This window comes from Populus alba, chromosome 3, assembly GCF_005239225.2.
Source record: "Populus alba chromosome 3, ASM523922v2, whole genome shotgun sequence".
Classification (NCBI taxonomy): domain Eukaryota; kingdom Viridiplantae; phylum Streptophyta; class Magnoliopsida; order Malpighiales; family Salicaceae; genus Populus; species Populus alba.
In genome coordinates, this window is record NC_133286.1 from 15,340,845 (window position 1) to 15,361,879 (window position 21,035).

Below are 21,035 nucleotides of genomic sequence, written 5' to 3' on the forward strand. Positions count from 1 at the left end.
TTAAAAAACGTAAAGATATTGTTTATTTTTAATAAAGTAAATTTAAAAAATAAATGAAGTTATTAATTGTGAAAGAGTTGTTATTCTAATTAAATACTAAACTATTAAGCCAATATTTTTTCTTTTAAAAAATAGATAAATATGCAAAAAAAAATTAAAAAAAAAATTATTGATATTTTTTTTTTATCTATGATGTTATTTTTTCACATGAAGCACATGTATATCCTACAAATTTAGTTTATTTATATCAGTTATAAAAAAATTATAAATTGCAATAAGAGATATTATAAAAATATAAAAAATAATAATTACAATTTAAAAAATAAAGTATTAATTTAAATTAAAATAAAAAATTAACATAACCTAAAAATAAAAAAGAGGGAGGATATTAGTTTAGGGTAGAAAGAGAGAGAGAGAGAGAGAGAGATTATCAAGGCGGTATTAGGCATAGTAGGCCGCCTGCACACCTAGCCAGCTACCCAAATTCAAGTGTCTGGGTTTGGAAATTCAGACCCATCTTTTATAGGCTCATGTCTTTTCTGCAATAAAGGTTGTATTTGGGAAAAAAAAAATTAAAGCTTGCATCCTAGTTATTTTTTAAATAATATTTTATATTTAAATATATGTGATATGAGCATATTAAAATATTTAAAAATATATTAATTTAAAATTAATAAAAAAAATTAATTTTTTTAAAATACATAAATAAACAGATTCTAAATATCATCTGTGCCCGGTTTCAAGCCACCTCTGGTGGCCAGAACTTGTGGAAAATATAGGTTTTCAACTTTTCAAGCTTGGCTATTTTAGTTATTGGAATTGTGGCATCAAATTTCTGTATTTTTCTAATAATTTTTTCTCTTGTTTTCTAAGCTTGAAAATTAAAAAATAAATAAAATAGTTTCTTAAACTAAAATAAAATTATTATAAATTTGATAGGTGCAGTGAATTTTCTCTGTATTTTACATTCCATTCCTTTATCTTTTATTTTGTTCTCTATACCATATATTTAAACTTGGTCTCATCTAATTATGCCATAAAAGGATTTAATAAAAATAAAGGATATATGAACCAGAGAGAGACATTACATGACATTTGCTATACATGATACGCCACTGAATAATTCTCGTGTAACTGTAAAGTAACTATAGGAAAAATCAAACCTAAATACCAGTGTAATTTTATTAACTAGTTTATGTTATTAATTTTGAAAAAGAATAAAAACAATTTATAAAATTTGATAGGATATATGAACCCAATAAATTGGCACCTCGATCAATTTTAACTAAATATAAATTTTATTTTTTTTGAAAAAAAGTAGATGATGTGGCTAAATTACTATAACTATTTATTTATTATAATAAAATATATTTTTTAATTTTATTATTCTATGAATCAATCTTTTTTTTTTTCAGTTTTATCCTTTAATATTATATTGTGTTGAGAGATTATACTTCATGGTTTTTTCTTAGTTGTATTTATATTGGCTTGTATACCAGTCTCGTAGATTTTTTTTATTTCAACCTTTAATATTAAGATATATTGGAGTGGTGCATCATAATTGTTTTTAATTTGCTTTCAATGAATTTATTTTGATCACATAACTCAGATCGCAAGTTTATCGTGTTAATCTAGGTTGATTCAGGTAATTTATTTCAAATCTTGATCAATCTTTTAAATAAATTTTTTTATTTCATCTTTTAACATTATGTTGGTTGGAAAATAAGCTTTGTATTTTTTTTCTCATTTTGCTTTTATAGGATAACCTAATCTCGCAACTTGAGTTGAATCAGCTTGTATTTTTATATATATTTTTTTAATATCTTGGTTTACAATTTCACATCAAACAACTTAATTTTTTTAATTTTTTATTTAGTTTCATCTTTCAATACTAGATTGTTCGGGAATTGAGTTTCGTAGTTTATTCTATTTTGCTTTACGCAATGTTATCCCAATATCTTGGATTTAGTTTTTTTTTTCCCTGACATCAATCCTTAACATTAAATCTATTGTGAAATGGAGCCTTGTAGTTTATTTATTTGCTTTTTATGAATTTATATTGATCTCATGAACTAGATTACAGGTTTAACATGTCAAACCCATATTGTTTTGATTTTTTTTTTCATGTTGTTATTTTTCAATGATGTTTTTATTTTACTTTCAATAAAACTCTGCAATTTTTTTTTTCACTTTCTATGAGTTCATCCTAATTTCATGACCCTGGTTGTGGTTTTGTCATGTTGACTTAAATGGTTTTTTTTTTATTATTTTTTTATTTTATTTATTTAATATTGAATTGATTATAAATTAAATTTTATAATTTATTTTAATTTTAATTTATATATATAATTATCACATTTTCATCATTTAGATTGTAAATTTAATAGGCTAACTCAACTCGATTTAATATGTTGTCATCTTGATTTTTTTAAAAAGAATATAAAAATGTCATCCAATAAATATTATATTTTTAGGTTATGATTAATTTTTTTTATTACAAAACATGTTAATAATATCTAGTTATTTTTTTACACTATAATTTTTTTTTTATATATAAGCCCACGATATAACTTGTGCCAATTATGGAGGAGCCAGTAAAACTCGATGTATAGTTTACTTGATAATTGCACGTGATGGTAATTCTCGAGGGAGGGGGGAGAGAGTTACACGAGGATCCGATTTCATATAAAAGAAAGCAGTCACCCAATAAAATAATCCAAAAGGTCATCTTTACCAAAACATAAGCTGCATGCAACGTTTGAATCACACGCGCAAACCAAGCGAATAGACTTTCGCTTTACCCAAAACACTCCCATTCCTGCCATCATTTTCCAAATCGTATAAAATTCCCCGGATTTATATACCCACCAGTGAAATACCAGCAAACACCCTCACCTTCTCTCAACTCCCTCCCTCCCTCCCTCCCTCCACTCCGAGTATACTAGAACTTAACCAGCCTCTCCCTCCCTGCTATTGCTAATCCCAAACACCCCAAAACATTCTTAACACTTCCCTCTCACTGATGGGTAAAGCTTCCAAATGGTTCCGTGCCGTTCTTGGCCTCAAAAAACCCGACCCACCGCTAGACTACCCCGTAACAACTCGTTCTAAAGAAAAAAGGAGATGGAGTTTTGTGAAGTCCCACCGTGAAAAAGACCAACACCATCACCAACAGCAACAACAAGAGACTGAAGCCGTTAAAGCAGGCGTTTTGTACGGGCAGGAGTTAGAGGAGGACCCGAACAAGCATGCGATCGCCGTGGCTGCTGCTACTGCTGCAGTCGCGGAGGCTGCAGTTGCTGCCGCGAAGGCAGCTGCAGAGGTGGTGCGGTTAACAAGCAGTGGGAGGTGTGTTGATAACAGTGTTGCGTACGTTAGCGGGAGTCCTGGCTTACGTGAAGACTTCGCTGCTGTTAAGATCGAAGCTGCTTTTCGTGGCTACCTGGTAATATAATTGGTCTCACGTATTTTTCTTAACGTTTATTCCTTTATTCTATTCTGTTTAAGAATTTTATTTATCTTTAGCTAGTCATGTTTTTTTGCCAATTTTGTTGGGATTAGCGCTATTTAGTCACGAACCTTTTATCTTAAAAAGATGGGATGCATGTTACAGTTGCCTGCTCTACAAAGTTACTAAAACAATTTCGTTTTCATTCTTACAATGTTATTTTTTCTTCTGCTTCGCACTGTCACCTGAGTTGTTCTGCTCTGTCGTTATGCTTAAAGAATTCAGTGTCCGAATAAAATTGCTTTTGGGAGGTTCTTTTTTCCATTTTCAAGTCCTTTAATTGAACTATAAATGGAGCCAGTTTTTATATTTGTACTCGTGGAGTCACCAGACTACCATGTACCGGGCCGTGAATCCGTGTGGAACTAAGGTTTTCACTTCCTTCTATCTTGGTTGGGATGTTCAACGTTGAAAGAAAACAATCTTGTTCTATTTTTGGTTTGGATCTTGGGGGAATAATTTCAAGCGGTACCGTGTCATGGTGTTCTTTTATGTAATTTCAAAAACATTGTACCCAAATCTTTAACTAGTGATCTCTGTGAAGCTTCATGATTTTTATTTTATTTTATTATCGGTGTGCTTGTTTAGCTGATTGGTATGTTTGTAGCTTAAATGCTTTTGATTTCATGTGGAAATTGTTGTACAGGTGCTTACTTTTGGACCCCTTGCGTCTGATGATAATAACTTTATCAACGAGATGCTCTATTTAAAAAGATGGGTTTGTCTAATTCCAGTGTTACATTCCAAACTGTAGGGCCCAGCTCCCATTGTCAACAGTTGTTGGATGGATTTTGGCCCTTAATGCCAATAGGATTAGACATAGAATAGTAGCAAAATTAAGGATATTTGGTAGGTTTTTTTCGGTTGACAAGGAATACGGCAGAGTTTTAAATTGTTAACAGTACACTTTTTGAGGTTTCTCGTTTCCAAGTATGGTTCAACTCTAAATACTTTTAGTTGCTGGGTCTTAGGTAAGGGTGGGTACCAAAGCAGCGAAAAAGTGTAAATTTTTCCTTCAAGTCCAAAGATGAAAGTTGGGTTAGTTGTTCTAATATGGTATTGCTACAAGTATCTTTGTTTTTGTGTTCAAGAAGTGCTTTTGAAAATTTTTGATTTTTTTTCTTTAAATTAATTTTTTTTTATGATTTTATATCGTTTTGTTCTATTATGGTATTGCTACAAGTATTATTTTGATGTATTTCCAAGCAAAAAGCATTTTAAAAAGCAACCACCACCACAATCTCAAACACTACCTTATAAGTCAAGGCTTGTGGAATGCTTTATTGTCGTAGTTTGTGGCTCTATTAATACTCATTGGAAGGTTAGGATTCCTTAGGCGACTATGTTTTCTTGTGCATTTTAGGGTCTAGTGTAAATATATATCATGTAATTCTATTTTGACATAGTGAAACATAAAAGCTCCCAGCTCATGTGGATATAGACACATTGCCGAACCACGATAAATCTTGAGTTGTTTCTAGTTTCTCTCCTATTCAATATTCATCAAAGACTTTTCACAACATGTATCTTTTCCCTCATGGGAGGGCAGATAGTGAGATGTCATTGTCTTCTATAATGTGTTCAGTATCAGATGAGATTTTCAATTGGGACATTCTCTAAGGCTTCTGTCCTGTTTCCTTTTAAAATCTTAATTGGTGTGAGTTGTTCTGTTTAGCTCCATGATTTCAAGCTGTTCTGTCAAACTGATGGTCCTATAGTGAATGTAACAGTGTGAAACTATGACCAGCTCGAGATGCTTTTTGTTTTTGTTTTATTATATGTAACAAATGCGTACTTAATTAAAGGATTGGGCATGTCTGCACGAGCATTAAATGCAATGCGATGATTGTTAGGCTTTGAAACATTGGCGTGTGTTTGGTAAAGCATCTGAAGGTGATTTTTCCCTAAAAAAGCATGAAATTGAAGGGTTTTTTTAGGTGTTTTTGGATGATTTTTATATCCTTATATTAAAATCATTTAAAAATACTTTAAAAAAACATCAACTTCATGTTTTTTCATGCAAGGAATGCTTTAAAAAAACCCAAATGGAAATGTTAAACTGGCTTGACTTGTGACTTCTTACTGGATTAATCTAGGCAAGGAGAGCGTTAAGAGCATTAAAAGCATTGGTGAGGCTTCAGGCACTGGTAAGAGGTCACCTTGAGAGGAAGCGAACAGCAGGGTGGCTTCATCGAATGCAAGCATTGCTGAGAGCGCAGGCTCGAGCACGTGCAGGACGTGCCCAAATTTCTGAATCCTCCCACTCGAGCAGCAAGTCTTCTCACTTTCACCTCCCTGTAAGCAGAACTCAATTTTCCCTCCCATATTTGAATTCCTTGTGCTGGAATTTTTTGAGAAGTGAATTGCTTTGCTCATGGACTCAAGGCTACTTTTCTTTAGAGCTGTAGACTAGCTTTCTTTTTGGCTTTAGACACCTTTAATTAAGGTGCATATATTATTCATGGTTTTGAATGTTGTAAGCTTGGTGGGTTTGGTGAGGGTGGTTATAAAAAATCAATGAGCCATGTTATACAATTAAATCCAACCTTCGAAAATGGTTGTGGTGCTCATAAAATTGACTTATCGACTTTTTTTTAGAAGCTGATAATTGGATGCTTAGACTGTATTTCTATGTGCTTGTACCAACTTTCCCTAGGTTACATGTTGCTGATCATATTTAAACTACCTCTAGGGTCTGCCAACCCGTGAAGAATCCAAGCACGCCATTCGTGCTAGGAGTGGAAAATATGAACAATCATCAATGCTTAAGGTATATTTATCCCGTCTCCTCGGATGATTATTCAACTGTTAAAATCCTGACCTTGCACTTGTGGCCCTGTTTTTGACATTTACAGAGAACTGGGTCAAAATCTAAAGGCAGAGAAATTGCTGATCAAGATGCTGCACACTTATCCTTCAATTGGTCAGAACATGAAATGGATGGTAGAACATGGGATCATCAAGCCCCTTCGCCAGGAACTGGCCCCATTGATGATGACAAGATCCTTGAGATTGATTCTGGAAAATCACATGTTACTCCTAAACGTAGAAATCTCTTTCACCCTTCTCGCCTTTCCTTGTCTGCGGATCAGTATAGTCATAGTTTCACAACATCAAAAGGCTCCACAGTCCATCAAGCAGTTCCAAGCCCCTCATCTGGCGAAGTTCAATCTTTAAGTCCATTGAAATTCTCTCATGAGGTTGAGGAAGCATTTTGCACCGCTGATAATAGCCCCCAATTCTACTCTGCATCATCAAGGGGTGGCAGTGGTAAGAGAAGTCCCTTCACCCCCAGTCGGAGTGGTGGCTCCAGAAGCATCATGAGTGGATACTCTGACCACCCAAATTACATGTGTAACACTGAATCTTCAAGGGCTAAGGTGAGATCTCTAAGCGCTCCAAAACAAAGACCCCAGTATGAGAGATCCAGCTCAACCAAGAGATACTCGGTTCTCGGCTTTGGTGAACAAAGATCGAGTAGTGCACAGAGTGCTTCTGCCTTGCGTGCAAGTTTCACAAGTAAAGCTTACCCTGGATCTGGTCGTTTGGACAGGCTGGGAATGCCTGTTGGGCAGAAATACTAAAACGAAGTTTCAATGGTAACAAATGAGCGTGACTTAGTTTATACATGATTTGTCTTAGATTAATCTATGTTAACTGTCAAGTTGTTTTTGTTGGTGGCTAATTAGTATGATCACTAGACGCTTAGAATCCAGTGGAAATCATCCATGTAGTGTTTTTGAACTCCGTTTATGTATCAAGGGTAAAATCAAGCTTAACCAGAAGTGTCAATTCCTGAATCCAATTGTATCAGGCTTCTCTTCTAAATCTTTTCTGCCATTTGTCATCTTTTCTGAAACAAAAAGTAGTGATAGATTTGTACTGAAACCCGTTATTGTCCTAAAACCAATTCACCAGAGCGATCTGGTGAATTAAACAGTTAATACTGTCAAAGTTTTAAAGGTAGCTCATGCCCTACAAGGGATTTAGGAGATCGCGTTTGAAGAACATGTTTGAGGACATGGGAAAGATAATGTTGGTGGTTGTGATGGTCACAAGTCAGCTAGACATGGCTACGGTCCTATGACTCCGTGTGGTCAATTAATCAGTACATCTTATATTCAAATGGAAACATTCAAACGCCCCATGCCATGCCATGCATTAGGGCAGGTCCCCATTCTGATTATTACATCTTATACCCAATTAGAAATTTCGAGTAGCTCAATGCAATGTCCAGTTCTTCCCTTGTTCAACCACAAGCTCTCGAGTGGCCCTACTATTTCCACAGCTCTGTTGACTGCTGTGTGGTGGCCATGAACCCGCTACTATCAAAGAGAATCATTCAGCTCTGCTGCAATATAGAAATGTATCAACTAAGGCTGTGATCTGCGTTTCGTTTCGGCTGGAACGGCTCTAATCGCTTAGGATCTCAAGTTATTCTAGATTTTTCGGGTGATTTTGGCATCTCCATAGCTTTCATTAAAGAAAAAAGTTAATTTCGGTAATAACTTTTATTGCCTATATTTTTAAAAATATAAATATTGTTTTTGTATTTATAATATTTAATTTATTGAATTTTTATTTTAATTACTTCTATGGTGGAAACAATTTGACAATGACAACTCTTGAACTTCGAACGCTTGCAATTCGAGTTTTTAGCTACTCTTGCAGTGCAACTAGGTATGAGATAAATTAGAGTATGTTTGGATTCATCTATTCTAAAAGGAAATATAGGATAGAGTATAAGAGACTAAGTAATTTATGTTTCTTTTGTATTGAAACCTTACTTTCTTAATATTGCTATTTTATTTATGTTGAATTCTTTACTCTTGAATACTTAGGAATGCTTTAAATTTTAAAATTATATTTAGATAGTTAATATTGTGTTTATATTGTATAATTTAAAATTAATTTATTTTTAAATTTAAATTGAAATCATATATCTTGATTTAATATTTTAAATTATACACAATACATGATTCCAGGAAAAAAACACTTAAATGCTCTGGAATTGAAATTTATTGTTCTAATAAGAAAAAAAAATGCCAATTAGAACAGAATTGACAACTCAATTAAAGTAAAATAATATTTTATTATATATTTTTTTTGTTTCTTTTAATATTGAAAAGACATCTTGTTTATAAATTCATTATTCTTAAATATTAAAAGTAAACAAATGAGAGAGAGAATGATATCTTTATTTATTATGTACTTAATTTATCTTTATTATTGAAAATTCATCCTACACATAAATTTTTAAATCCTAAAATATTAAAAATAAAAAAATTATTTTTTATATATATTTTTGAAAGTCAGGCCAAGTCCTCCATGGACTTAATAAACTTGTTATTAGGTCCATGATGCATGCAAAATATAAGAACTATTTTTTTTTCAAGAAATACTAAATCATGCAATATGTTTTTGGTTTTTTTCTCTATTTTTCTCCAATTTTTTATATTTTTTGATTAAAAATGGGTACACAATTTTTTTGGAAAGATTTGATCATATACAATTAAAAAATATTTTGTTTTGAAAGCTAAATGAATTTATTTAATATTAGAATTGCATTTCTCACGTATAAATATACAACCCCAAATATTAAATGCGAAAGGTTATATAAGCAAGCTCATGATAAAAAAAAAAAAAAAAAGTTCTTATAAAGAAAAAAAGCTAGCCAAACAAAGCTTAGAAAAAACCTAGAGAAAATAGTCCAACACTTAGAGCTTATTTAGTATTCTGATAACAATCCTAATTGAAATAATAAATTTTTAAATTTATTTTTAATATCAGCCCATTAAAATAATTTAAAAATACAAGAAAATAATTAATTGAAAATAAGGAAAAAAAAATTTAAAATTTTTTTAAAAATATTTCTAAAATGGAAAAACAAAACATTTTTTTTTATATAATTGTGGATAACCCAAAGGTAGAAGCCGAAAACTCAAGTTATATTATGTCGGCAGCCCAAACCGAGGGCCTGCAACTTGCAAAGGTGTAGACTAATGATTGAAGAAGAACGACCCAAAATCGTCACCAATATCCATTAGTCTACAACCAAGCCTGCATTTTAGACTCAAGCAACAAACCTTCAGCCAATGTTCCCAAAATGAAGACCGAAGAAAGCATGCAAGCTTAGTCTACCCTTAAATCAACTGGCCCAAGCCAAGACAAACCAAATTCACATTGCATGATCTTCACAGTATTTATTACAATGCAAAACAAGCATGTAGAGAGGCCTCGATTCTTTGCCGTTTTAAGCCTGAAACAAGAGCAAACGCAAACATGAAAATGGAAAGAAAGCATTAACATGAAGGAGAACTTTACTACTGCATGATTTTTTTGTCTTAAAAGGAAAATGTCCCTCTTGTAATTCCTGGATCTCATGGCAGACCCTCTTCTCCTTTCTTGGAACAGTCCCTCTTGTAACCCCCAGGAGCTCTCTTCTTTGTCACATGATGATTTATGATAGCTTTGCACCTTCGTTGAATATGATACACAACTCTGTTCCAAACCTCTTATCGCCAGCAAATCATTTCCTTTTCTTCTCAAACTAGACAGGAGCAAGCATTTAGCTTTAGGATAGAGCCAATGTATGGTTAAGACTTTTTTGCGAGGGATGAAAGATGATATATATATATATATATATATATATATGCTTAGGATGGTTGTTGTTCTTCAGTACTGTTTGAAATATGGTATGGAGCATGGACTGTGGGTTGAGTAGAATAGGGATGGCGGTTGTCGTTTCAGAACTTGAGAAATCCAAGGTTTATGAGCGTGGATTTTTCTAGTACCCCCTCTACAATGAGAGTTTTCTAGTCCCTTCTGTAGGAAAAGAAACAGACTAAAAACGATCCTCAGCTAAGGAAATCCCATATTTGCTTCTTTTTTTTTAAATTTCAGGGATTGCAAGTTTTAAATATTAAATCAAGTTTAGAAAGTTTTAAAAGGTTTGCTTCTTCTTTTTTTTTTCCTTTGAAATTTATTTTTTTATAGTCTAGAAATGTTAGAGTTTTTTTTTTTTTTTGTACTTTTTTTGTTATTATTTTTTTCATTTTATTTAATACTGCTATAGTTTTTTATTTATATTATTTAAATTACCAACTGATACATCTAATGACTCACATCTCATTATTTTTTCCTTAGTATGTTTTTTATAATGAGAAAAAAATTGATATGGAGCGCCGGCCACTGCAACTGAAAACACATACACGGCCTTCCAAGGCTTGATTATTTAGGCATTATAGTTATAGGGTTTACTAAATCCTATAGAATACTTGTATTCCAATTGTTCCAACCTTGAATCATGGCTTCTCCAATGTTCCCCACACCAACTCGTTAGGCATTGGTCGGATGATTTCTTCTTTTTAGCTACTTGTTCTCTCTGGAAACTCTCATTTCTAACGAAATCTAACCCTAGAATTCAAAAGTTGTTAGATGCTTGGGCAAGCAAGCAAAAATGACTTGTCATCCTTCAACTAACATTGGTGGTTGGTGTTTTGGTGCAACTGGTACCGTGTCAACGTCACAGGCCAGGATGTCTCCGGTCATTTTTTTAAACACTCCACGTATTTCTGATGGCCCATTCAACAGCATTAATTCTAAGTTTCTTACATCAAGTCACTTCATGCTTGACAGCAACGCATTTGTGATGATGGGAAACCATTCTGCGGGTAGCAGCATTATAATAATCCTATTTGATGTCCAAAGTCAATCGCAGCGCAACTTCCATGTACATATGTGAACGCGTTACAAACAAATGAAAAAATGAAAACCAAGGAAAATGGAAGGATGAAAAGAATTAAGAAAATTATCAAACAGAGGATAAGATGGGAAAATCTTCATCAGCTCCGGCAGTTCCATTTTGAAGTAGGCACGCAGCTAAGGTAATGGCACCAGCTGCAGTGATCATTCCCGTTTTCTCCTTTAAATAGCATTACCAATGCCAAAGTAAATCTGCAATGTACATAGTGGTATAAATATATTAGAAACAAGTTTTTGCACTAATAGAAAACACGCAGATATGCAAATACTTGGTTTCATGAGGATAAGTTGGAGTTTGGGGAGACCAAAGGAGCATTGAATTGATCTAGCCCGTCTCATTTGCTTGGCTTGATAACAAAAAAAAAAAAAAAAAATAGGGTTTTGAACTTACCCAACAATAAGCAACACCGCAGCAGCTAGCATGAATACATATTGGTAAGCCTTGTGCTTGGATTTTACAAGACCATCGGCGGGAGAATGTCGGTTTTCTGCCCACCCAAACTGAGGACGAAGTAGGAAAACAAAGCCGAGGAGAAAACCACTCATGAAACCTCCAATGTGGGCGAAGTTGTCAACATGTGGAAGAATTCCCACAGCTAAGTTAATGGCAATGATGAACACAAGTGTGAGTAGAGCAGCAATCTACAAGAATGAGAGTAGTTTTGAGTTGCAAATTATTAGAATCCAGTTTTTTATTTAAAAAAAAAAAACAAATTGAGGCAACCGCACCACAAGCTATCCCTAAAGAATGTCTTGGTCTCATGGTCCTAGTTCCAGGAATAAGTAGCAGGAAAGCATCTATATCTGCTACAATATATGAACCATACGAAACAACCACAAAATCTAAGACCAAAACTAGCAATTCAAGACCACGTAGCTATGGAAAAGCTGAGTGTATGTGTAGTATTTCCTAGGTCAAGTTATTGCTTCCATAAAACACAAGGCCTCATCAATCTTAAGATGATAAGAGTACACAAAACTTTCATATGTATGCATAAGAAACCAACGGTTAACAGCATACCTTATTAGAATAGATTGTCCAGTTGGTAAGAAGCTCTGACAACATTGCTCCAAGAAGTCCAAACAAAGCACCAGATGCACCGACAGAAATGTTTTGCTGAATAAAAAGTGAAGACAAGATGCTCCCACCAAATCCTGATACTAGGTAGATAATCCCAACTCGCACTGCCAGATTATTTTCCAAAGTATATATTAGGATGATTGGATTTTAAATAAAATGGTAAAAACACAAAGATGACTGGAATAAGAACTTGATGATGTGCTTAAAAGTGCAACGATAATAATATCCAAGGCATGAGATATTTCCAGTCAGTGATTTATAACATTTGAAAGCATATATGTATCTGCAAAATGTTGCATTTGCAAGCATGTCGATTTCAACTTAACATGTGATGAATTGACAGGAGAAGAGAACATGACATACCAAACCCAAATTGCTGTTCAAGACGAATCCCAATAAAGATCAAGCTTAACATATTTGCAAGCAAATGAATAACCCCGGCATGCAACCACATACAAGTGATGAGCCTCCACCCTTGATGTCCATGCGCTACTTTGTTCCACTCCAGAGCTCCCATTTTTTCCAATCTGCACAATCATTGGCATGTAAAGATCAGCGAACAAAATTCTTCTGCCACATGAATTAGAAGGCTGCTTACAGATACCATATTACTAGCAGTAAAGGCACATCGATTTGAACAAATTGCAACAAAGAATTGGTCAGGTAAGAACTTAATGACATGCAACACTATTTATGTCATCACACCCCTCAATCAAACCCATGAAGACACGAATCTACAGCACTTAAGAGATCATATGCATAGTAAGTCTCATTGAATTACATATTAAAATTTAATCCTGTAGCTTTTGATCTATAAACCATATACAGGAAATAACCTCATGTTCTGAAAAGTGCAGTACCTCTAAAAGGGGAGGGAATACAGTGAATTTATAAATAGTTTAATGTTCTTCCAGAGCCCTTTGGTGGATAAATTCAACTCCATAACAAAGTAATAAAACTTTTGTGGATCACCCTAAATTTCTACACTGCCTTAATACATAAACGCAAGAACAAATTTTCATGATAGATAAAGTGGAGAAGAAGATTCTCAATAATAGCAAGATAAAAAAACATAACTGCTAATCAAATACTTCTTATGAACACCTAGTACCATGTATTGTCATGAAAGCAGTTAAGCCCAAGTATTAAATAACAGTGTTAAATAAAACTAGTGGCGAGCATAAACAAAAAATACCAAAATCAGAACCAGTAACTAAGCAAAAGAAAAGATCAGCTAAAATCAAATTATAAGAAACCACTACCCAATATCTCAAAGTCTGAATCCAAAATCAACAAAACTTCACACCCAAATTAAACACAACACCCAGCCAAGAAACAAATCCAAAGCCACATGAAAACGCCTATAAAAGCTCACAAATTTGGACAAAATTAAGCAAAGAAAGAACAAACTTACGTAGCAGCAGATGGGCCAAACAGGGGGTTTTCCTTCAACGGCTGAAAAGAGAACCTGCCAAGAAACTTAGCCACGCAACTACCTTCAGTACCCAGAGATTTTTTAGGACAATCGTTGACATACATGACAACAATAAAAACAGCAATATTTGCAACAACAAACATGGGAATTATCCATGAAGTCCATTGCTTTTCTGCTGTTTCAACATAGTGTGAAGGGAAATTTGCGTTATTTCCTCTGTTCTTTGTCCCCCTCTCTAGATCTCCACTTGCCATTGTCTCTCGCTCTTACGGATAGACAATATTTTTGTGAGTTTATATATGTGGGAAGTTAAATAGAGAAGTAGCTCACAAGGAAGTTGCTGGGATCAGAAGTCGAGCAAGAAGTGGATTGTGGAGGATTTTAACCGCTGTAATGAATGGAAAATTGCAAACTCTGCATCATATTATATAAGAGTCATGCCCGTGTTAATTACTTATAACGTGGTGACGTGGGTCACGTCTTTCTTTCACTTCGGTGTTTCGTGGGCTTTGCCTGTTAGTGGTCGGTTTTGCGTGTGAGTGACAGACGGTGGGTTTTTTATTTCCTTTCAAAGTTATCATTTACGTCATGGTGAAAGATTTTTTTTTTATTTAAGTGGTTTTTTTTTTTATGAAAAAGGAAAAGGTCAAGAAGAATAGATTGTAGTGAAAGTGTGAATTGTTGGACCATTAGTTTAACAAGAGGTTGTTTGTGAGTTTAATATTTTGTCTATTTTTTTAAAATATTTTTTTATTAAAAATAAATTAAAATAATATTTTTTATCAATTTTTATTTGAGCAGCAATCCCAAACCCTAGAATGACATTGTATAGAAATTGTAATGACAATGTATTATTATTAGTATCAATGAAATTATATTTTATTATAAAATAAATAAAAGAGGCAGTTGATTTGTTGTTGTTACTATCGTTTTTATAATATAATATTTGCTTGATTATTATTGTGATTTTAGGGTTCTAGCTGATACAGTGGTGAAGCAAGATTGGAAATACAATGTTGTGTTAAAAAACTAGGAGGCTGATAGCCTGCTGGACTTAATTTTGTTCTATAAAAAGTAATTAAAATATTCTCAATAATAATAATAATAATAGCAAACGTTTTCCTTTATTGGGAAAAGACAACAAATACGCCTTGTTTCGCTAATTCATAGGTTGTGTGTTTTCATGGGATTAAGTATTTGAAACAACAATTACGCTACATTAATATTTTTTCTATATTTGTTTTTTTTTTTTAATGTAAATAAATATGTAAGCGCAAAATTCCGTCATGAGTTGGAGAACTTAGGATAATTTCCTGGAAAAGGGGCAAAGACAAGCAACTCAAGTGCCACGCGTTTGGGTGAGTTAATGTGCTCGAGCTTTGGTGTCGAATTCGTGGAGAGTGAAAGGATTTGCGAATCCTGACGCGATAACTAGAAAAGGAAGGGTCTTTAGTCTTTTAGTACCGTGTTCCAGTTGTGTTTTTCAATAATTTTGAATTTTTTTTATTTAAATTAATTTTTTATATTTTTTAATTATTTCTGACCGGAATGCCCAAACTGACTCAGAAGTGCTTTTGAAATTAACATATTAATTTCTGACTCATAATACACAAACTAAAAATATTCAAAAATATATTAATTTAAAATAAAAAATAAAAAAAAAAATTCAAATTCTTTTAAAAATATTTCTGAAAAGGACTTTCAAACAGGCCCTCCAAAGACGTGTGCATACCGAGTTTAGAACCACAGGGGAGCTAGCAGTTTTGGTTGTCGGGTCCGGCTGCTAACTGATGCTTAGAAGCTACTCACTTTGTACTGCCATCTGGCAACGAGTCTCTTAAAAGTCATTTCAGACAGGACATGGCCCCAAAACTTGAGAGCCTAGTCAAATTGGAAAGTTTTCTTGTAATGAGTCAAATGGGGAATTTGTCTTTTGGATAATTAAGAGAAAAACACACGTAGGAATGGTAAAGAAGCAGGGATAATCTTCTAATCTCCTCTTTCTTTCTGGTTTTGATGTTGCTTGAGGTAGGATGGAGTGTTTGCTGAACACGTTGCGCAATTCCATTGTGGCTTGACATGACATATTCTTGATCTTGCTAAGAGATTTGTCTTCTTCTTCATGTCTCAGGTTAGGATGGAGTGTTTTTGTATCCTTTTGTGCTAAATAGTTTGATTAGCATGTGCTCGGCTTGTGGGTTAGTCAGCTTTGATTGTCAAGTGCTCTGTAAAATAGATTAGATTAGTGGGTTGGCTGACTAGTTTTTATAATATGATGTCGTTTCGTGGAATTCAATGATTAGTGGGTTGGTTGAATGGAGTTGTTTGAATGATGGGTTTGTTTATGCAGGCTAGCTAGGGCATTGTTTGATCAATTGGAAGGCAAGATTTCGGTTGCTTGGAATCTACCGTGATCGGTGAGTGTGTGAGTTGGGGTCTCATGGAGGATTGCGAAAGGATTGTTCTATAAGATACCACCGGAAAATGAAGGACTTGATCGCTTCTTTCTCTCTCTCTCTCTTTCTCTCTCTTTTTTACTGTGAAGGTGTTCAGATGAATCCATGCACAACTAATCTATTGAGATTCTAACAATATAAATTTCTAATCACTCTCAAATTTATAGCATTTAAATTAATAATTTTAGAAAATAAAACCAAAATACGAAAACTTAATAACCTTTAACTTCATGATGATGGATGATGGGGTAGATATTTAGAGATATTAAGGATATTTCAATAGATGCAAGTGGCTAAAATTGAATCATTCCTAATTCAACTACAAGGTAGCGTTATGGAAGACGGCTCAAAAGTTATTTGATAAGAATTTGAATTATTTTTATGTTTTATTATTATTATAGTGAATTTAAAAAATAATAATTGTCAAAAATAAATTTTAAAATTTGATAAAATTTTGAATTTTTTTTTTAAAAATATATATTTTAATCGTTCTTCTTCATCAATTATGACCCCGTACACTTCGAGTTCCCGATTTCCAATTATGCGCCTTTAATCTCAGCCTGGAAAGACAAACATGATGTAAACATTTCCTTTGGAGGAAGAACAATATATAAGCAATAATTGCAAGCAAACCAACAGTTTCAGCAATAATGCATCGTGGAGTTCAGAAATCAATCTATATCATCTCATCTAGATGCTTAAAGGTTATTGACAGGAAAGGGATAAAGTGATAAGACTATCTAGCTAGCTTATTTATGGTGTAATCGGGATTGTGATAGTAATGACAGTTTAAAATGTTGTTCATTTAAAAATATTTTAAAATAATTTTTAATATCAGTACATCAAAACGATCTAAAATCATAAAAAAAATTATTTTAAAAAAAATAAAATTTAAAAGAACATGGTTTGCCCCACGTTTTCTAACACACTCTTAGAGAGTGTTTGGTAGTGAGGTTTCGTCCACGTTTTAAACAAAACGCAGATGCAACCCGTTTGATAAAGAGAAAAGGCAATTTATTATTCATGGATCACGGTGTTTTGCGTCCAAAACACAGGGAAAAGAAAAGCAGATGAATGCTGCTTCTTGCACATTTCATGCTAATTAATTAGCATGAACAGTGTAGCATGGCTACACTCTTCAAGTGAACAGTATAGCCATGCTCCATTATTCCGGCCGGACCGGTTCCGGTTCAAAGCTCAAAATGTATTGAACTAGGTCCGATCCAATAAAAAATAAAAAATAAAAAATTATTTTTTATTTTTTAATTGTGTTTTATTCAAAAAACTAGTGTTTAACATTATTCAATGACACTATATAAATTAGACATAGATCGCTTGATGACGTAGCATTTGCAGAATTTTATCGCAATCCCAATTTTGTTCATGATTATATTTTACCTGATGTTGTTGCGTGCTTAAAAAATAATAAAAAAATTATAGTCCTTATCGGATGTATTTCATACGTGATAGAATTGTAGATAATTTAATAAAACAATAAAAAATATTTTATATAAAGTATTATTTATTTCATGATGTAATAACAATAGTTAAATCTACAATATTTAAATTAAAAATCATCAATATTAATATATATTTTTTAAAATTATTTTATAACCTCAATTTCAAAAGCATTATTAACCAAACACATTAAACTACATTTTGCTCAACCTCAATTTCAACCATAGTTTAACTAAACATATATTTTTTCAAACTAACATCAAATAAAAGTACTTTTTATAAAACAATTTTTTTTAAATCACAACAGCAACCACAATACTAAAAACGCCTTAGTATAATTTAAATTGTTAAGTGAGATTTTAAAAAATACAATTTATTTTTTTATATATTTTTCTCAAGTAAAAGCTTTTCAAAAAAATTATAATAACATATTAAATAATTAATTCAACACAATTATTTAAATTGTTAAATAAATTTTTAATATATAATTTATATTATTTTTTAATATTTTATAAATAGTTAATTACCGACAAAATATGTTTAAGCATTTTCGGAGCAAGGGTGATGTCATGAAAAACAAGTGGCTGACGCTTGCCAGATAACTCCACAAGATTCGCTACTAACACAGCTCAGTATCAAGATCACGGTGAGAAGAAGAGAAGGAAAAAGATTTATATATATATATATATATTATATATATATATATATATATATATATATATATATAATAGGGTTTGTTGTTAAGGTATTTTTAAAATGTTGTTTTTAATGTGAATTTCAATACGAATTATTGTTAGAGAATCTGCCTTCTATTTGCTTTTACATATCTTTTAAAAATCAAATTTCATTTAAAATTCAAATTTATATCCTCAAAACAAATTCCAAACACAAAAATTAATTAAACCTTGTGAATTAAATTAAATTCAAAGAATTCCAAATACCTTGTACATCTTCCAAGGCATGGAAGAGAGATGTTGGGGCATGGAACTCAATAACTCGTAAGAGGCTTTCGTTATTTTTTTAGACATGTTGAGTTCAAATATTCTACCAGATGCCATAAAATTTCTCGCTTTGTTGAGCAAATGTCGCCATTTGAGGCTTGTTGATGAACGAAAAAGGTTTTTTCAACTTGTTAGTGAAGAAAATGACATGATGCGACATTGTGGTTGTTTAGTGCATCTTCGCTGCCGTGCTGATCTTTTAGAAGAAGCTAGGGATTTGATAATCTCCTACCAGGCTTCGAGGGATTTGATAACATCTCACAGGCTGCAAAAAACCTCTTGCAATTGGACCCTTTTGATGGCAGCTGTTACACAGCTTCATCCGACTTGTACTCAGCAGCAGGCTTATATGAGAAAGCCATGGAAGAAAGGAATGAGGTGAAGAAACAAAGACAGGAGAAGATCCCGGGCAATAGTTCATTTGAAATAGATGGGTTCTTCTCTTGAATAATGCCCTCTTTTCTCTCCGACTGCTTGTGGCACCTAATGTAACTCCATTTGAGTTGCCTCGGCATCTAAAACTGACTAGTGATACCTTAGCAAGACAGGAAAAGAAACGAGAAAAAAGTGTAGTGATAGTCGACCATCCACTTTCCATCCTTAAGCACATAGCGAATACCATGAATTGGATTAGCAAAGAAATAAAAACTCCGACTAGATGAGGATTTAATTCAACATAGGTCCTCTGTCAAAGAGAGAGATCCATGATACTTCTGATAAGATTCAAGAGAACTTGCAAAACACATAATGGCTAAAAAATCAAGCTTCGACTAACAATGCCTTCCATTCAAGAAAATAAAATAGCGCTTCAACCAAAGATCCTCAGCAAAATCTATTAAAGGAATTTGGCCTCCAAGACCAGCAAAATATCTTTCAGGTGCAGTAACTACTACATATATAAGAGAAACGATAAGAAAATCATCGCTTTCCACCGCCGCCGCCAAGCTTAGGGCCCTTAGGTCCAGCGCCCTTAGGCCCACCCTTGGTTTGTGTCTTCTGTGTCTTTGCCATCGACTCTGCTTTCTTTGCCTTCTTTTCATCCTTGGTTTTCTTGATTCTCTCCTTGATTTCACTGAAAATAACAAAAACCACCATTAGAATGGAAAGCAAAGAATCCACCTTCACCCCATTACTATATGAAAACCATGAATAACACCTCCCATTTCACAAGCCATAAAAGCGTTAAAAGTGTGAGAGTGTACCGTAGAGCAGCTTCACGAGCAGCATCGCGGACCTCGGGCTTCTCAGCTCTCCTCTTCTGTATGACTTCCAAAGTAGCACCAACTATAGATCTCGAGTAGGGCTTCTTAGTGGTTCGGCGCTTCTTCTTAACAGCCTCAGCAGCAATGTCCTAGGAACAAACAACCAAATTATAAGTAGATTGAAAAAGAGAGCCCCACAGATAATGAACCATTTGAGACATACTATACCTTCTTGTGCTGTTTCCTGTACATGGCTGTCCAGGTAAGCTTGGAAGGCTTAAGGCGATTGTGGAAATACCTCTTGCATTTCGAGTTGGCAAAGAGGAAGACCTTCATCCATCAAATAGCAATACATTATTTCAGGAAACAAAAAAAAACTACTAAAAATAAATAAGAACAACCTAAAAAAAATAAATAAGTATCCTATATTATTCACCTGAGAATCGGAACGAATAAATCTGATACCCTTACCAGGGTAAATCTTGGCACCACTGAAGCGGCAAAGCTCAGTCCTGGATATTCCAAAAATTTAGTTCTAAACTTTTTACTGATCCACAATAAAAAACTAGAACCATGTCTAACAATAACTTCACTGTACATGCAAATGCAATAAAATTAGGGAGCAACATCATTTAACATTAAAATCAGAGGGTATTTATTAAGGGGATAAAAGTAAAATTAAAAATCTGAGATCTACTAAGTCAATTCAATCGAATGGAATACAGATAGAAGGAGAAGGGATAGGCTTACTTGAGAACCATGGTAATATGAAAGTGCTGACGCCGCTCTGCTGCTGGGGAAATGGTCCTCTTCGTATTACAAACCCTAACTGGTTAGCAACCTCTCCAATTTAACTAGCGAAAAAACCCTTCTTCGTAGTGTCTTTGGGCCTTTTCCTCTTGCTTATTAGGGCAGAAAAGGCCCAAAAGTCGGAAGTAAAGTGAAAAACCCATCTTTCTTTCTCTTTCCTTTTCTTTTTTTGGCGAGGAGGTTAAGTTTTAAAATTTATTTCATCTTGACCCCTACATTTATAAAATGTAGGGGGGAAGCTAGGCTATGTGAGTGGATTTGTACCTGGCCTGTTTAAAGGAGGTCTAACCCCTGTGCCATGCCTCGATGGATTTTTATAA

At 33.5% G+C, this 21,035-nt stretch overlaps 3 protein-coding genes across 4 annotated transcripts; 1 reads left to right on the top strand and 2 right to left on the bottom strand.

Annotated features, from left to right (window-relative positions):
* Positions 1-2,858: 2,858 nt before the first annotated feature.
* LOC118028511 (protein IQ-DOMAIN 22) lies at positions 2,859-7,355 on the top strand. Of its 2 annotated transcripts, XM_073407894.1 has the most exons (5): positions 2,859-3,445; positions 4,155-4,226; positions 5,605-5,805; positions 6,201-6,278; positions 6,364-7,355. In XM_073407894.1, exons 1-5 carry the CDS (start codon positions 3,023-3,025, stop codon positions 7,090-7,092), a joined length of 1,503 nt encoding a protein of 500 aa, XP_073263995.1. In that variant the 5' UTR covers positions 2,859-3,022; the 3' UTR covers positions 7,093-7,355. The 2 variants fall into 2 exon arrangements, with proteins under 2 accessions (XP_073263995.1, XP_034888003.1); XM_035032112.2 differs by lacking the exon at positions 4,155-4,226 and having other exon boundaries at positions 2,862-3,445.
* Positions 7,356-11,160: 3,805 nt separating this feature from the next.
* On the bottom strand, positions 11,161-14,209 carry LOC118028510 (RHOMBOID-like protein 2). The gene is made up of 5 exons (XM_035032110.2): positions 13,768-14,209; positions 12,717-12,880; positions 12,294-12,457; positions 11,664-11,914; positions 11,161-11,464 (listed from the first exon to the last, which is right to left on the bottom strand). Exons 1-5 carry the CDS (start codon positions 14,040-14,042, stop codon positions 11,353-11,355), a joined length of 966 nt encoding a protein of 321 aa, XP_034888001.1. The 5' UTR covers positions 14,043-14,209; the 3' UTR covers positions 11,161-11,352.
* A 5,246-nt stretch (positions 14,210-19,455) lies between these two features.
* Positions 19,456-20,797, bottom strand: LOC118028509 (large ribosomal subunit protein eL24). Its single transcript, XM_035032109.2, has 5 exons — positions 20,656-20,797; positions 20,342-20,417; positions 20,134-20,235; positions 19,906-20,054; positions 19,456-19,775 (listed from the first exon to the last, which is right to left on the bottom strand). The coding sequence occupies exons 1-5, from the start codon at positions 20,664-20,666 to the stop codon at positions 19,622-19,624; spliced, it is 492 nt and encodes a 163-aa protein (XP_034888000.1). The 5' UTR covers positions 20,667-20,797; the 3' UTR covers positions 19,456-19,621.
* Between the last annotated feature and the right edge of the window lie 238 nt (positions 20,798-21,035).

What these genes read in the sequence shown, in the direction of transcription:
- LOC118028509 (XM_035032109.2), bottom strand. An exon ending in TTATTCGTTCCGATTCTCAG is followed by an intron (nt 20,236 to 20,341) that starts GTGAATAATATA and finishes TGATGGATGAAG; the next exon opens with GTCTTCCTCTTTGCCAACTC. An exon ending in GCTCGTGAAGCTGCTCTACG is followed by an intron (nt 19,776 to 19,905) that starts GTACACTCTCAC and finishes TGTTATTTTCAG; the next exon opens with TGAAATCAAGGAGAGAATCA.
- LOC118028510 (XM_035032110.2), bottom strand. Translation starts at nt 14,042, where the DNA reads ATGGCAAGTGGAGATCTAGAGAGGGGGACAAAGAACAGAGGAAATAAC. An exon ending in TTTGGCCCATCTGCTGCTAC is followed by an intron (nt 12,881 to 13,767) that starts GTAAGTTTGTTC and finishes ATGATTGTGCAG; the next exon opens with ATTGGAAAAAATGGGAGCTC. An exon ending in GCGGTGTTGCTTATTGTTGG is followed by an intron (nt 11,465 to 11,663) that starts GTAAGTTCAAAA and finishes TGTACATTGCAG; the next exon opens with ATTTACTTTGGCATTGGTAA.
- LOC118028511 (XM_073407894.1), top strand. Translation starts at nt 3,023, where the DNA reads ATGGGTAAAGCTTCCAAATGGTTCCGTGCCGTTCTTGGCCTCAAAAAA. An exon ending in CTTCTCACTTTCACCTCCCT is followed by an intron (nt 5,806 to 6,200) that starts GTAAGCAGAACT and finishes AACTACCTCTAG; the next exon opens with GGTCTGCCAACCCGTGAAGA. An exon ending in AACAATCATCAATGCTTAAG is followed by an intron (nt 6,279 to 6,363) that starts GTATATTTATCC and finishes TGACATTTACAG; the next exon opens with AGAACTGGGTCAAAATCTAA.